Source organism: Perca fluviatilis, chromosome 17 (genome assembly GCF_010015445.1).
Source record: "Perca fluviatilis chromosome 17, GENO_Pfluv_1.0, whole genome shotgun sequence".
Lineage (NCBI taxonomy): Eukaryota > Metazoa > Chordata > Actinopteri > Perciformes > Percidae > Perca > Perca fluviatilis.
In genome coordinates, this window is record NC_053128.1 from 30437065 (window position 1) to 30448482 (window position 11418).

At 39.0% G+C, this 11418-nt stretch overlaps 1 protein-coding gene across 1 annotated transcript; it reads right to left on the reverse strand.

Moving 5' to 3' along the window:
• Window positions 1-462: 462 nt before the first annotated feature.
• pnx (posterior neuron-specific homeobox) lies at window positions 463-2391 on the reverse strand. Its single transcript, XM_039779062.1, has 2 exons — window positions 2274-2391; window positions 463-902 (listed from the first exon to the last, which is right to left on the reverse strand). The coding sequence occupies exons 1-2, from the start codon at window positions 2389-2391 to the stop codon at window positions 463-465; spliced, it is 558 nt and encodes a 185-aa protein (XP_039634996.1).
• Window positions 2392-11418: the final 9027 nt, after the last annotated feature.

Below are 11418 nucleotides of genomic sequence, written 5' to 3' on the forward strand. Positions count from 1 at the left end.
TAGTTGTTACATTGTATATTTTTTCAACATTTTTGTTGCTTAATTTGACACTTATTGACGCTTACAACGGACGTTTGTCGCGCTTTTCAAAGTTTTTTTCAAACCCTCAATAATCAAAACTCAACCCCCCAAAAAACCCTATTATAATTTCCTTTACATAAATAAAGGCATTTGCACCATAACTTCATGAAGAAAAGGCACACATTGTTCAATTTTGCTCAAAAGTGGAGATCCCCCACACCCAATGTTGAACACAAAGTTCCGCCCTTGCCCTGATGTGTAAGTTCATTTCTTTTTGTTAAATGGCTTTTTATAAAATTTGTATAGAAAAAAATATCGATCAGGAACCGGTAGGCTATCAAAGTCACTGTAACGACACCGATATTAAAGTTTTGTTTTAGTGATACCCATGTAGGCTACTGGAGATGCTGCATGTTGGTCCATAATATGCTGAGTCACCCATCATGTGTAATAATAATGATGATAGGGCAGCATCGGCAGCGGTGCAAACAGCTGCAGCGGCGCGCGCTGCTGGCAGTAAAGCGGCCCGTAGGTCAGAGGATGTGAGGATGTGAAAGTGGCTTCCTCCTCCTCCTCTGCCTCCTTCCCCCCCTGCACGCGCTCCTTCTTCCACTTGGTGCGTCTGTTCTGGAACCAGATCTTGACCTGAGTCTCGGAGAGGCGCAGGGCGGAGGCGATGGTGTTCCGCTCCAGCGCCGACAGGTAGTGGCACCGGCGGAAGCTGCGCTCCAGGATGTGCAGCTGCTCCAGGCTGAAAGCCGTGCGGATCCGTCGGCTTTTTGCCTCGGAGCTGCGAGGCTGCTCCTCCTCCTCCGGGCTGCCGCCGCCATCGGCCGCAGGATGATGCTGCTCCCTGGGTTCATCTCTGCCCGTAGAAGCACCTGAAAGCACGGATAGAAGTAGTATTCAGAGTCCTTTACTTCAGTAAAAGTAGCCTACTAATACAACACTGTAAAAGTACTCTGTTACAAGTAAAAGTTCTGCATTGAAAATGTTACTTAACCCTCCTGTTGTCCTCGGGTCAAATTTGACCCATTTTCAAAAAGTCTCCACAGTATATCAAACATTTGGGTTTCTTTCAACAACTTGTCTCAAAAACAAATAACGTGGATGGTTCCATACAACGTTCTTTAGTGTAAAATAAATCAATACTTTCAATTAATTTGGGTATTTTATTAGATTGATGGAAAAAAATAAGATAGAAGGTTGAAAAAAAGTGCTTCAAAAACGTGGGAAAAAAACAAGAAAAGTAAAAAAAAAAAATAATAATTAAACCGACAAAGACATTGGAAAAAGTGACAAAAAAACCACAAAAGTGGGGAAAAGACCACCAAAACATTGGGTTTTCATATTGACCCAGAATGACAAAAAGCTGCGTGGTCAACAGGAATACAACACGAGGGTTAAGTAAAAGTTTGGAAGTATCATCAGAACAATGTACTTCAAGTATTAAAAGTAAAAGTACTTGAAGCAGAAAGATCCTCACAGAAGATGCATTTACGTGCATTATGTTTTGGACATTTTAACTAAGAGATATCAGCATTAAACCTAGATGACAGCATTAAGACTGTTCTTTTTTGAGTTTTCTGAGAACGTTATGTTTGAATATGCAAATGAGGCATTATCTTATGCTAACTTTTGGTCAATTTAGGAGCAATCTACAGACAGAAATGGACACGTTTTGGAAAAATAAACATCTAAATGTGTATTTTGGATGATTTTTTCCCCCACATAGTCTGAAAGAAGACATGTTATGGAAGCAATTGAAAAATGTTGTTTTTGCCATTTTAATACTTCCCCAAAAAAGTATAAAAGAATACACGTCAGATAAGTGGGGTCATCCCCACTTTGGCCACTCACCCACTTCTCTACACATTATACTTATATTTCCAATATGCATCTTGCACACTACTTTGCACTATTACTTTTTGCACTTTACATCCCACTCCATGTGTAGGCTACTTGTCTTGATATTATGTCTTATTTGTATATTTATATATTATGTTGATATGTGCCTATATGTATATTGTTGTCTCTACTGTACAGTATGTCTATATTACTATTTGTCTACTGAATGTTTACTACTAGGTGTCTATTTGTTGAATGTATAGAGAGTTAACACCTACCGAAGTCAAATTCCTTGTGTGTGTCAGTATACTTGGCCAATAAATCTGATTCTGGTTCTGATTCTGGTCATGGAATTAAAATAGAAAACACGTTTTCTGCCTGCAGTGTCCCCTCTTAATGCTCACCTGTCGTTGCATCTCGAGCACAGATTCCTCTCCTTGTGAACTTTGTTGGATCCAAAATATCCTCCACAGAGAAAGGCGTCCTGTGGCTGAGTGGGCCTTTGGCTGCGACTGGCTGCATCTCTCTCTCTGTCTCTCTCTCTCTCTCTGTCTCTCTCTCTCTCTCTCTCTCTCTCACTGTGGATGTGGATCAGGACGCAGGTGGAGGCAGATGTGGAGGCAGAGCGCATGACTGCCTGATCTGCTCCGGGGCTCTATATATATAGGCCCATTCGGCCTTTTGCGCACGCTCTTTCACATTTACATTTCATTCAAAAAAAAGTTACCAAATGAAGTTTGAATTGGAGCCGCCGACACGCTTCGGCCCCGTGCAGCTCCCCCCGCGCGGGCACTTGGAAATGTAAATGCCGCGCTCTCAGCTGGAGGTGCGCTCGCCCTGTTATTTATTGCCAGGCATCTGTTTAAAACGTGCCTCCTTTCTCTCCCTCCGTGTTCCTCATTGTGGTTTGTCTTGTCATTATTTGCAAATGTGAGATTTTACGGTGCTCGGACACGTGAACGCGGCTTGTGATGTTAATTGATGGACTCATCAAAGGGACAGTTTGAGCCTTTCTCTCTCTCTCTCTCTCTCTCTCTCTCTCTCTCTCTCTCTCTCTCTCTCTCTCTCTCTCTCTCTCTCGTTGTGGCCCAGTTTGCATTGAGACGTTTGTCCCGTTGAGTGCAACATCCCCAAAAAGCACAAAGCACTTCGGTTTAATTAGAAGCCCACTAACAACTATATGAGAGCCGCTGGCCATCTGATCACTTTTTTTTTCCTCTTTTTTTTTTTGTTCATAACTTTACTGGGTCCAACCAAAATGGGCTTGTACATTCTTTTCATTAGAATCAGAGTGAGATATAAATAATATGTTTATTGCCAGGTAAGTAGCACTTACTAGGAATTTGCTTTTGGTTGATGGTGCATGAATAAAAACAATAATATAAAATAATACAAACAATAGATACAGAAACATATAGCCCATACACACATACATAGGCCTACATATTAAGAAGGAGAAAAAGAGGCTGTGTGATTTGTGTGGGATGTACAAACATGTAGAGGGACGTGCATCCTTTAGATATGTAGCCTACAATAAGACATACATACAAAATAGAACATTTGACAAACATACACGCGCAAATATAAACCAAAGAACTTTATGTAATTACATGAAATACCTTATAGGCTACACCATAAGTACAAAAACAACACAAACAGCTATAAACAGAGGTCAGGAACTTCAAAAGTGCAAGTTTTCATAAACTTTCCAGGCTTGTTTGGGTTTCACATTTCTCAAAGTTTTCATGAAATTTTTGAAAATCGCAACCCTATGTTTATGTTTTAGGTATTTAACTTATTGGAGCTCTGCAGAGTGCAACACAAACTATTTAAAAATATCCTGTTTTTTTTTTGTGTGTGTATGTGTGCATCTGTTTGTGTGTGTGTATAGTTGTATGTATGTGTGTGTGTATAGTTGTATGTATGTGTGTGTGTGTGTGTGTGTATATATTTGTATCAGCATGTGTGTGTGTTTGTATATGTGTGTATGTGTGTATGTGTGCATCTGTTTGTGTGTGTGCGTCTGTGTGTATATATTTGTATGTATGTATGTACTGTATGTGTGAGTGTGTGCGTGTGTGTGTGTTTGTATATGTGTGCGTATGTGTGCGTCTGTTTGTGTGTGTGTGTGTGTATAGTTGTATGTATGTGTGTGTGTGTGTTTGTATATGTGTGTGTATATGTCCGTGTGTGTGTGTGTGCGTGCGTGCGTGCGTGCATGCACTCATGTCCTTCACAGTCAGTGATCAGGCTTCAGGGACTAGTAAGAAATCACAAATGACATCTATTGATCAGCCTAGAAAACTCCCCCAAATCACAAATTACAACACAAAGGAAGCGAAAGGTGATATCTGAAAAGAGTGAGATCCGGTGGAATTTCCAGCAGAACGAGAGCAATCCTGGAAGTGGAACGTAATGGATATAGAATATGTATTACGTGATGTTTTAATCTGTGACTACAGCTGTTAAATAAAGGTAGTGCAGTACAAAAGCACAATATTTTACTCTAAAACAAGGGCCCTGGGACCAGTAGGGTGTCCTATGAGTCAATGCAGGGGGGCCACAAAATTATTGTTAAGTTTTGAAAATGATGAAGTCTTAACATGAATCCAACATATTATTAGCAAATATAATAATGAATAATAGTTTGCACTATTCAGCAGCTTCCACCTCACTGTTTAACTACAGTATGTTCTATACATACCTCACATTTGCAATCCCTACTGTCTATATTTTAATATATACTCACTGATACTTTATTTTTGTACATGTTGTAAGTTAGAGCTGCAATATTTACTCCTGCACTTTCTGTAAATATATATATATATATCGCTATATACTTGCACTCTGGTTAGATGCTAACTGCATTTCATTAGCTCTGTACTTGTACTCTGCTTAGTGACAATAACAATGAAATATCTGTATATATATTAATCCCCTCTGATGATAGGCTTACAGGCCTAAGGCAGCCAGCCACAGATGCACTTCATCTTAAGGATTCACTGTTCCACATGTATGTTTTAATATTATTTATAAAATCATGCCAACAATTACTATTTGAATAGCTTACTATTCTATGCAAAAAAGTAATGTATAAAGGCTTTAGGTGGCCCTACATGTTTAATATGCAACTTCATTTTATACAATATATGTAGTAGGGGGTCCGTGCGCCGTTTCTCTTTCCAACCCAGTCTCACAGCAGTGTGTGAAATGTTCAAGTAATTTAATCTATTGATTCGTGTACACGGACATGTTTATCTCGTTTTTTTCGTGATGGTCAGCATGTTTTTTAAACTAATGTATTTCAATGGGAAGCATATTTCGTGATCACAGCACGATTCTTTCTGCCAGTCAGGCTGCAGCAGAGAAGCTGCATACAGCTTTGGAATTATTGGTATTTTTAGCCCTATAACCGCTGTTTTAGCTTACGTTTCCTTGACACGCTGGACAATAACGGTACGCTTGGGTTTAGGTAAAGAAGAAAGCGACGAAGAACCAACCTCCCTACGCGGATTTTCGGGCTTTCATACTACTCGCTACCGTAGTCGCTCTGAATGCTACGTCATCTTCTCATTGACTTTACATTGGTATTGTTTTCCAAAGAATTGTCCTGTGATCATGAAAGATGCTTCCCATTGAAATACATTAGTTTAAAAAAACGTACTGACCATCCCGAAAAAAAACCCAGATAAACGTGTCTGTGTACAGACTGGGCTGCTCTTTCAGTTAAAAAAAAAAGTTGCTTAAAAAACATTGAAGACCCCTGCTCTAAAATCTTGTAAAGTAGAAATACTGTATAAGGTAGCATAAAATGCAAATACTCTAGTAAAGTACCCCAAATTGTGCTTGCACTTTCCATCACAGCCTCAGTCAAAGCGCTTTGTTTTTAATAGGTGCTATACAAATGAAGTTATAATAGCAATACACAGTAACACAGCCAGCAATGTGACTAATCCAACGCCTGACTGGAAAGATGAGTCTTTAGCTGCTTTTTTAACAAATACCATCAAAGGCTGTAGCTCTCTTTGAGTAAATGTAGCCGTTGACTTGTTACTCGTTGCTCTTAACATGTATTTATGTTGAATTGGCTGCCGCTCCACACATCTATCTGCCTTCAATTGCTTCATTAACTTTACAATTCAGCTAACAGATGCATCTTTAAAGCCACATTATCGGTTATAGTTTGCTAATACCCAGAGAGGCCTCATGTAGTAAAGGAGGGTCCGGGGGGGGCTTAGGAGTAAATGATCCTGTGGAGGCAGTAAGTCATAAAGGTGGCAGCTGCCGGCGCGCTCGCAGCTCCAGACACCTACGGAGAGACTGGTATAGAAAGCAGAAGAGAGGCCAGCCCAACAGGACAATTAGCAGATGTCACCAGTAGGCCTGACCCTCTCTGACCCTCAGCTTTGTTTCTGCAGGACAACGGGAAACGGGTCGACTCGGGGGGGGGGGGAGATATGAAGAAATGATGAAGACAGAAAATATACGTTGGTGTAGACAGGATAGGAGATACGGAGAATACTTTAGCTGTGAGTAAAGCAAGGTTTTGAGTTTGGGATTTTTAGTTTAGTTTAGTATGAGTTAGTTTTCAGAGTGTGTGTGCTAGTTTAGTTTAGTTTCAGTTTTCTGAAAGGTTTAGTTTCATTTTTTAATATTTAGTTTGACCCCACGTAGAAGACTACTTGGACAAAAACACGGGAGTTGCTGCTCTGCCGCTGCCTCTGTCGGTTAGTTAGCTTCTGTTATTGTGTCACTTTGGTGAAACCAGACCAATTTAAAGCTTTAAAACACCAACGTCTCCCACTTCTTCTTATTAAACAGCTCTTAAAGGATCAGATTCTAAATAGGTTTGGATATGATTTCATCTTTTTCTTTCTGAAGTGACTCATCTGATTGGACATTTCTTTAGATTTTCCGTGTGTTATGTCAGCGTGTACTCCCTTCACTATGTCTGTTCATGTGTGTTCACCGCAGGGGTGTAGCACAAAATTCTGGTTCCCTGTAGAAAGGCGTTCTCTATGGGCCCCTCCCCGCATCCAAAGCTATTCATTCTAGCATTTTTCTGGGCCCTCCTCACATGAGGACCCTGGGTACTCAGTCCCCTTTTTCCTCTTAGTCCGACGCCCCTGGTTCACCGTGTCCTGTTGTAGAGTGTTGAAGCACAGAACTTTATAAATGCTAACAAAGGTTCAAAAAGTGTGACAATGTGACAAAATCTACACTCATATTACTCACTTATTATAATATCTTTTCCATTTCCCATTTAATTATTCTATTTTCCCTTCTTTTTTTTATTGCAATTATCACTTTACTCATACACACACTATCAACACCATCCACACTTATGCATAACATGTTTTTCCAACTCCCTTCAAACACGAAAACCGGATCACCCAAATATGAATCGTAGATCATTCTACCCAATTACTAATAATACGTCCTTGTGTTTGTCAACTGTCCTGTCCAGTCCCGTCTTGTCAGTTCTGTTATTGTCCTGTCTCATTTCCCTCTTTTGTTCTGTTTGTCACCTTGTCACGTTTTATGTGTTATGGGTTACACTTTGTACATGGTGCTTTAATCCGATGTTTTTGAAGTTTTTATCGTTGTTTCGACAAAATGATTTTTTCTTTACATTTTCGGCACTAATTTCAACGTCACATATTCAATATTTTATTACTATTTGTCTATGTTTACTACTACATGTCTGTTTGTTGAATGTATAGAGAGTTAACACCTACCAAAGTCAAATTCCTTGTGTGTGTAAGTATACTTGGCCAAATCTGATTCTAATAGTAAATATCAGATACTGTGAGACTTTTACTCAAGTAATATTCTAAAAGGTGACTTTAACTTCTACCAAAGTCTATTTTCTGGTAAGATAGCCTACTTGTACTTTTACTCAAGTATTGCTTTCAAGTAAATACAAGACTGCATACAACCATACTTCAAAAGATCCAAACTATCCTTCTAAATATGAAAGGTTCTTCTTGACAGCCCCTGCCCTTATATAGACCCAGGGTCTCACTAAAACAAGGTGAATGGTCACGGTGGGGCAACCGCTAATGCACTGAATGTAATTCTAAATCTGAATGTAACATATTGTGTATATATATATATAAAAATAAATTGCTCTATAATAAAAATAAAGTTGTCCTCCGAAGAAAAAAAAAATCTTTTCCATTTCCCAAACTTGTTTGCATTATTGGTGAATGTAAAGTCAAGTTGTTAAACAGTCCTCAACACCGAATCTGTTTGAAAAAAGTAACTAAAAGTAGACAAATTGCACGACATTTGCGGATCAAGTGAGTGGATTTATCTGCAGAACGTATCCTGACACATTTACGCCCACAGCAGCTGATCCGATGTTTGAATGTGCAAATGTCTTCTCTACTTTTCCAACCTCAACATTTCCATTTACTGTCACAAGGTAGAGAGCGCGTATAAAAAAAGCTTTGAGACGACGTGAGACCACCCGACGCACGTTCTGAAAGTCAAACGTAATTTAGAGGTTTTGTGGCGCCGTTCAGGCACCAGTAAAAGAGACGTCGAGCACAAAGACAAAGTGTGCCAGCAGAGGTCCCACAAAAGGCCAGGGGAATGCTAAGAGCACCCCTGGGTGTTGCCATAAATGCCTTTAAGCCTTTGTTTTGGGAAGATAATAGTTGTGTTCTCTCCTCCCTTTTCCTCCTGCAATGGAGACACATCTGTGACGTTGAGATAGTGTCAGGAAGTTGTGATAGGGGACCGAACTCACGGGACTTTAGGTATTTATTTAACCCTTGTGTTGTCTTCCCACTGACAGTGCAACGTTTAGTTTTTCTGGGTCGAAATCTAAAATTCAAACTTATTTTTTTACATTTTGGTCGACTTTTTCGACACTTTTGTGGCTTTTCCCGATGCTTTCGTCACCTTTTCCAACGTCTTTGTCGATTTTGTTCTGCGTTTAAAAAAAATGTTTTTGTCGTTTTTTTTCTCCGACATTTTTGTCACCTTTTTCAACATTCTTCTATGAATTTATTTTCAAATGCTATAAAATTAAATAAAAAACACGCAAATTCAATGAAAGTAGTGAACTGATCATTTATTTTACCTGTGAAGAGTAATGGTTGTATGGAACCATCCAGGTTATTTTTTTTATTTTTATAATTTGGTTGAAAGAAACCTGAATTTCTGATATAAACACTTTTTGAAAATGGGTCAAAAAGAAGAGGGGGGGTTAATGTTGTGAAGATGTATCCAGTCTGGATGTGAGACTTGAACTGGTTCTTGTTCAATCTGCCTCCTCTATTCACCATCTTACAGTTTTTTTCGATTGCTAAACGACAGTGGGCACAACTGGAGTCACATGTGCAAAACTCTAACTACAGTCTCCACAGCAGCAGTTCATGTGGACCAAACTCTAGTTCATTTCTCATTGCTTGAACACAGTTTTCAAAACTCTACACACTTATCCCATGCCTTTAACCACAACGTGCACAACACTGTAGATTTACAGCACTTTGTTCAAATGCTAACACACTGCTGTCAAAACTGTTAACCACACATTCAAAACAGAATAGATTTCAGTCTGGTGCCTATCAAACACTGCTGATTGCAACTTTAGCTGAAAGCCTAAGCAGGTGTCTTGTTTTAGACTAGTTAGTGAACATATATGGTATTTATACAGAGAAAGCTCAGAAAGTCTTTTTTTGTATACAAACACCAAATAAGAATGAAACAATTCTACACTGTACTGTTTGAGAGAAAAAGGTAAAAGAGCAAAGATACCAACATGTCCAGGGAAGATGTCTGAGGTTATGTACGCAGCTATACAAAAAAGTGAAAAACACTATATCTTTACAATAGTAAAACTGTGTTCTTACTGTTTTTCAGAAAGTAATGTAAGTGAAAGCAATAGAAACACCACATTACAGTAATTTGTATTTAGAGATGATGCAGACATCCAATGTGATAAAGAGAACTTGCCACATGATGCTGGAGAGAGGCAGGATTAGTCACACTATTCGTTGGTACTGTTATTTACCTTTAGTTTTTTTCCCCAGTAATTCCATAAATTACTAGAGACAACAAATTACAAGAAAACTGATGATTTTCATTCCTTCTTGTTTACCTTATGTAAAAATTGGTATGCTATACAATCTATATTTTTTCCTTAAATAAACTGTTGAGTAGTGTCAAGTCACTCAAATTGTTCAAACTGTAAAGATGAGAAAGTTTGTAATTTCTGTATTGGTGTGTGATGCTAGTGTTTTTACCCTCAGTGTGTTCTGAGTGACAGTGTGTGTTATCTCAGTGAGGCCTGTGCATACTGTTTGAGACGTGTGTTAAGAGTTGTGTTGCTTTGAATGAGTTTTGCAGGTGATGTGAACTGTTTAGCTCAGGTGACTGTAGGTAGTGCAGACTGTAGTTTGAGTTTTGCACATGTGACTCCAGTTGTGCCCACTGTCGTTTAGCAATCGAAAAAAACTGTAACCCTCGTGTTGTCTTCCCGCCGACTATGAAGAGAAACACACTTTTGTTGTCCCTATCTCGACGTTTTTGTTGCTTTTTTTACTTTTTTTAACGTTTTTGTGGTTTTTTTAGACCTTTTGGTTACTTCTTTTCAACATTGTTATCGCTTTTTCTGATGTTTTTGTCACTTTTTTGTAACTTCTTTTGATACTTCTTCGGATGTTTTTGAAGTTTTTACCGTTGTTTTGACAAAATTAGTTTTTCTTTACATTTTTGGCACTAATTTCGACGTCACATATTTTCGGATCTTAAAAAAAACTCTGGAAAAACTGGTCAAATTTGACCCGAGGAATGCTCCTGTGGTTGTTGTTTATATTGTGGGTGTGCGTGTCTCTGTGTCTATGTGTGTCTTTGTGTGTGTGTGTGTGTGTGTGTGTGTGTGTGTGTGTGTGTGTGTGTGTGTGTGTGTGTGTGTGTGTGTGTGTGTGTGCGCGTGTCTCTGTGTGTTTGTGTCTCTGTGTGTGTCTCTGTGTGTGCGTGTGTGTGTCTCTGTGTGTGTGTGTGTGTGTGTCTCTGTGTGTGCGTGTCTGTGTATGTGTGTCTCTGTGTGTGCGTATGTGTGTGTGTGCGTGTGTGTGTGTGTCTCTGTGTGAGCGTGTTTCTGTGTGTCTCTGTGTGTGTGTGTGTGTTTATCTTGCACTCCCGACTTCAGATCAAATTTCCCATTTGGGATAATAAAGTGACTGAACTGAACTTATTCTGCATCACAGATCCATTTCTTTCCCCCCTATATTTTTTATTTGCATTCTGTACAGTTTGACATACATTGTTTGTCTCATTTTAAGGCTGTTTTGATCAACTCTTGATGTGATCAATGCCTCTTTCACCTTATGGTTGATGGTTCTCAAGACTTTCTTTTTTCCCAAAATTCTTCCACACAAGGTGAAATTCAAGGTCCCAGTAGCTTAAGGACATCACACACAACATACACATAAATCATAAACAGGATGATAAAATAACAGATCCACATGAATAATATAGACAATAAAAGAAAAGATGCTAAATAAAAAATCCACATGAATGTACTGAGGGATGTAT

What these genes read in the sequence shown, in the direction of transcription:
- pnx (XM_039779062.1), bottom strand. Translation starts at nt 2,391, where the DNA reads ATGCAGCCAGTCGCAGCCAAAGGCCCACTCAGCCACAGGACGCCTTTC. An exon ending in TGCTCGAGATGCAACGACAG is followed by an intron (nt 903 to 2,273) that starts GTGAGCATTAAG and finishes CCGTGCTTTCAG; the next exon opens with GTGCTTCTACGGGCAGAGAT.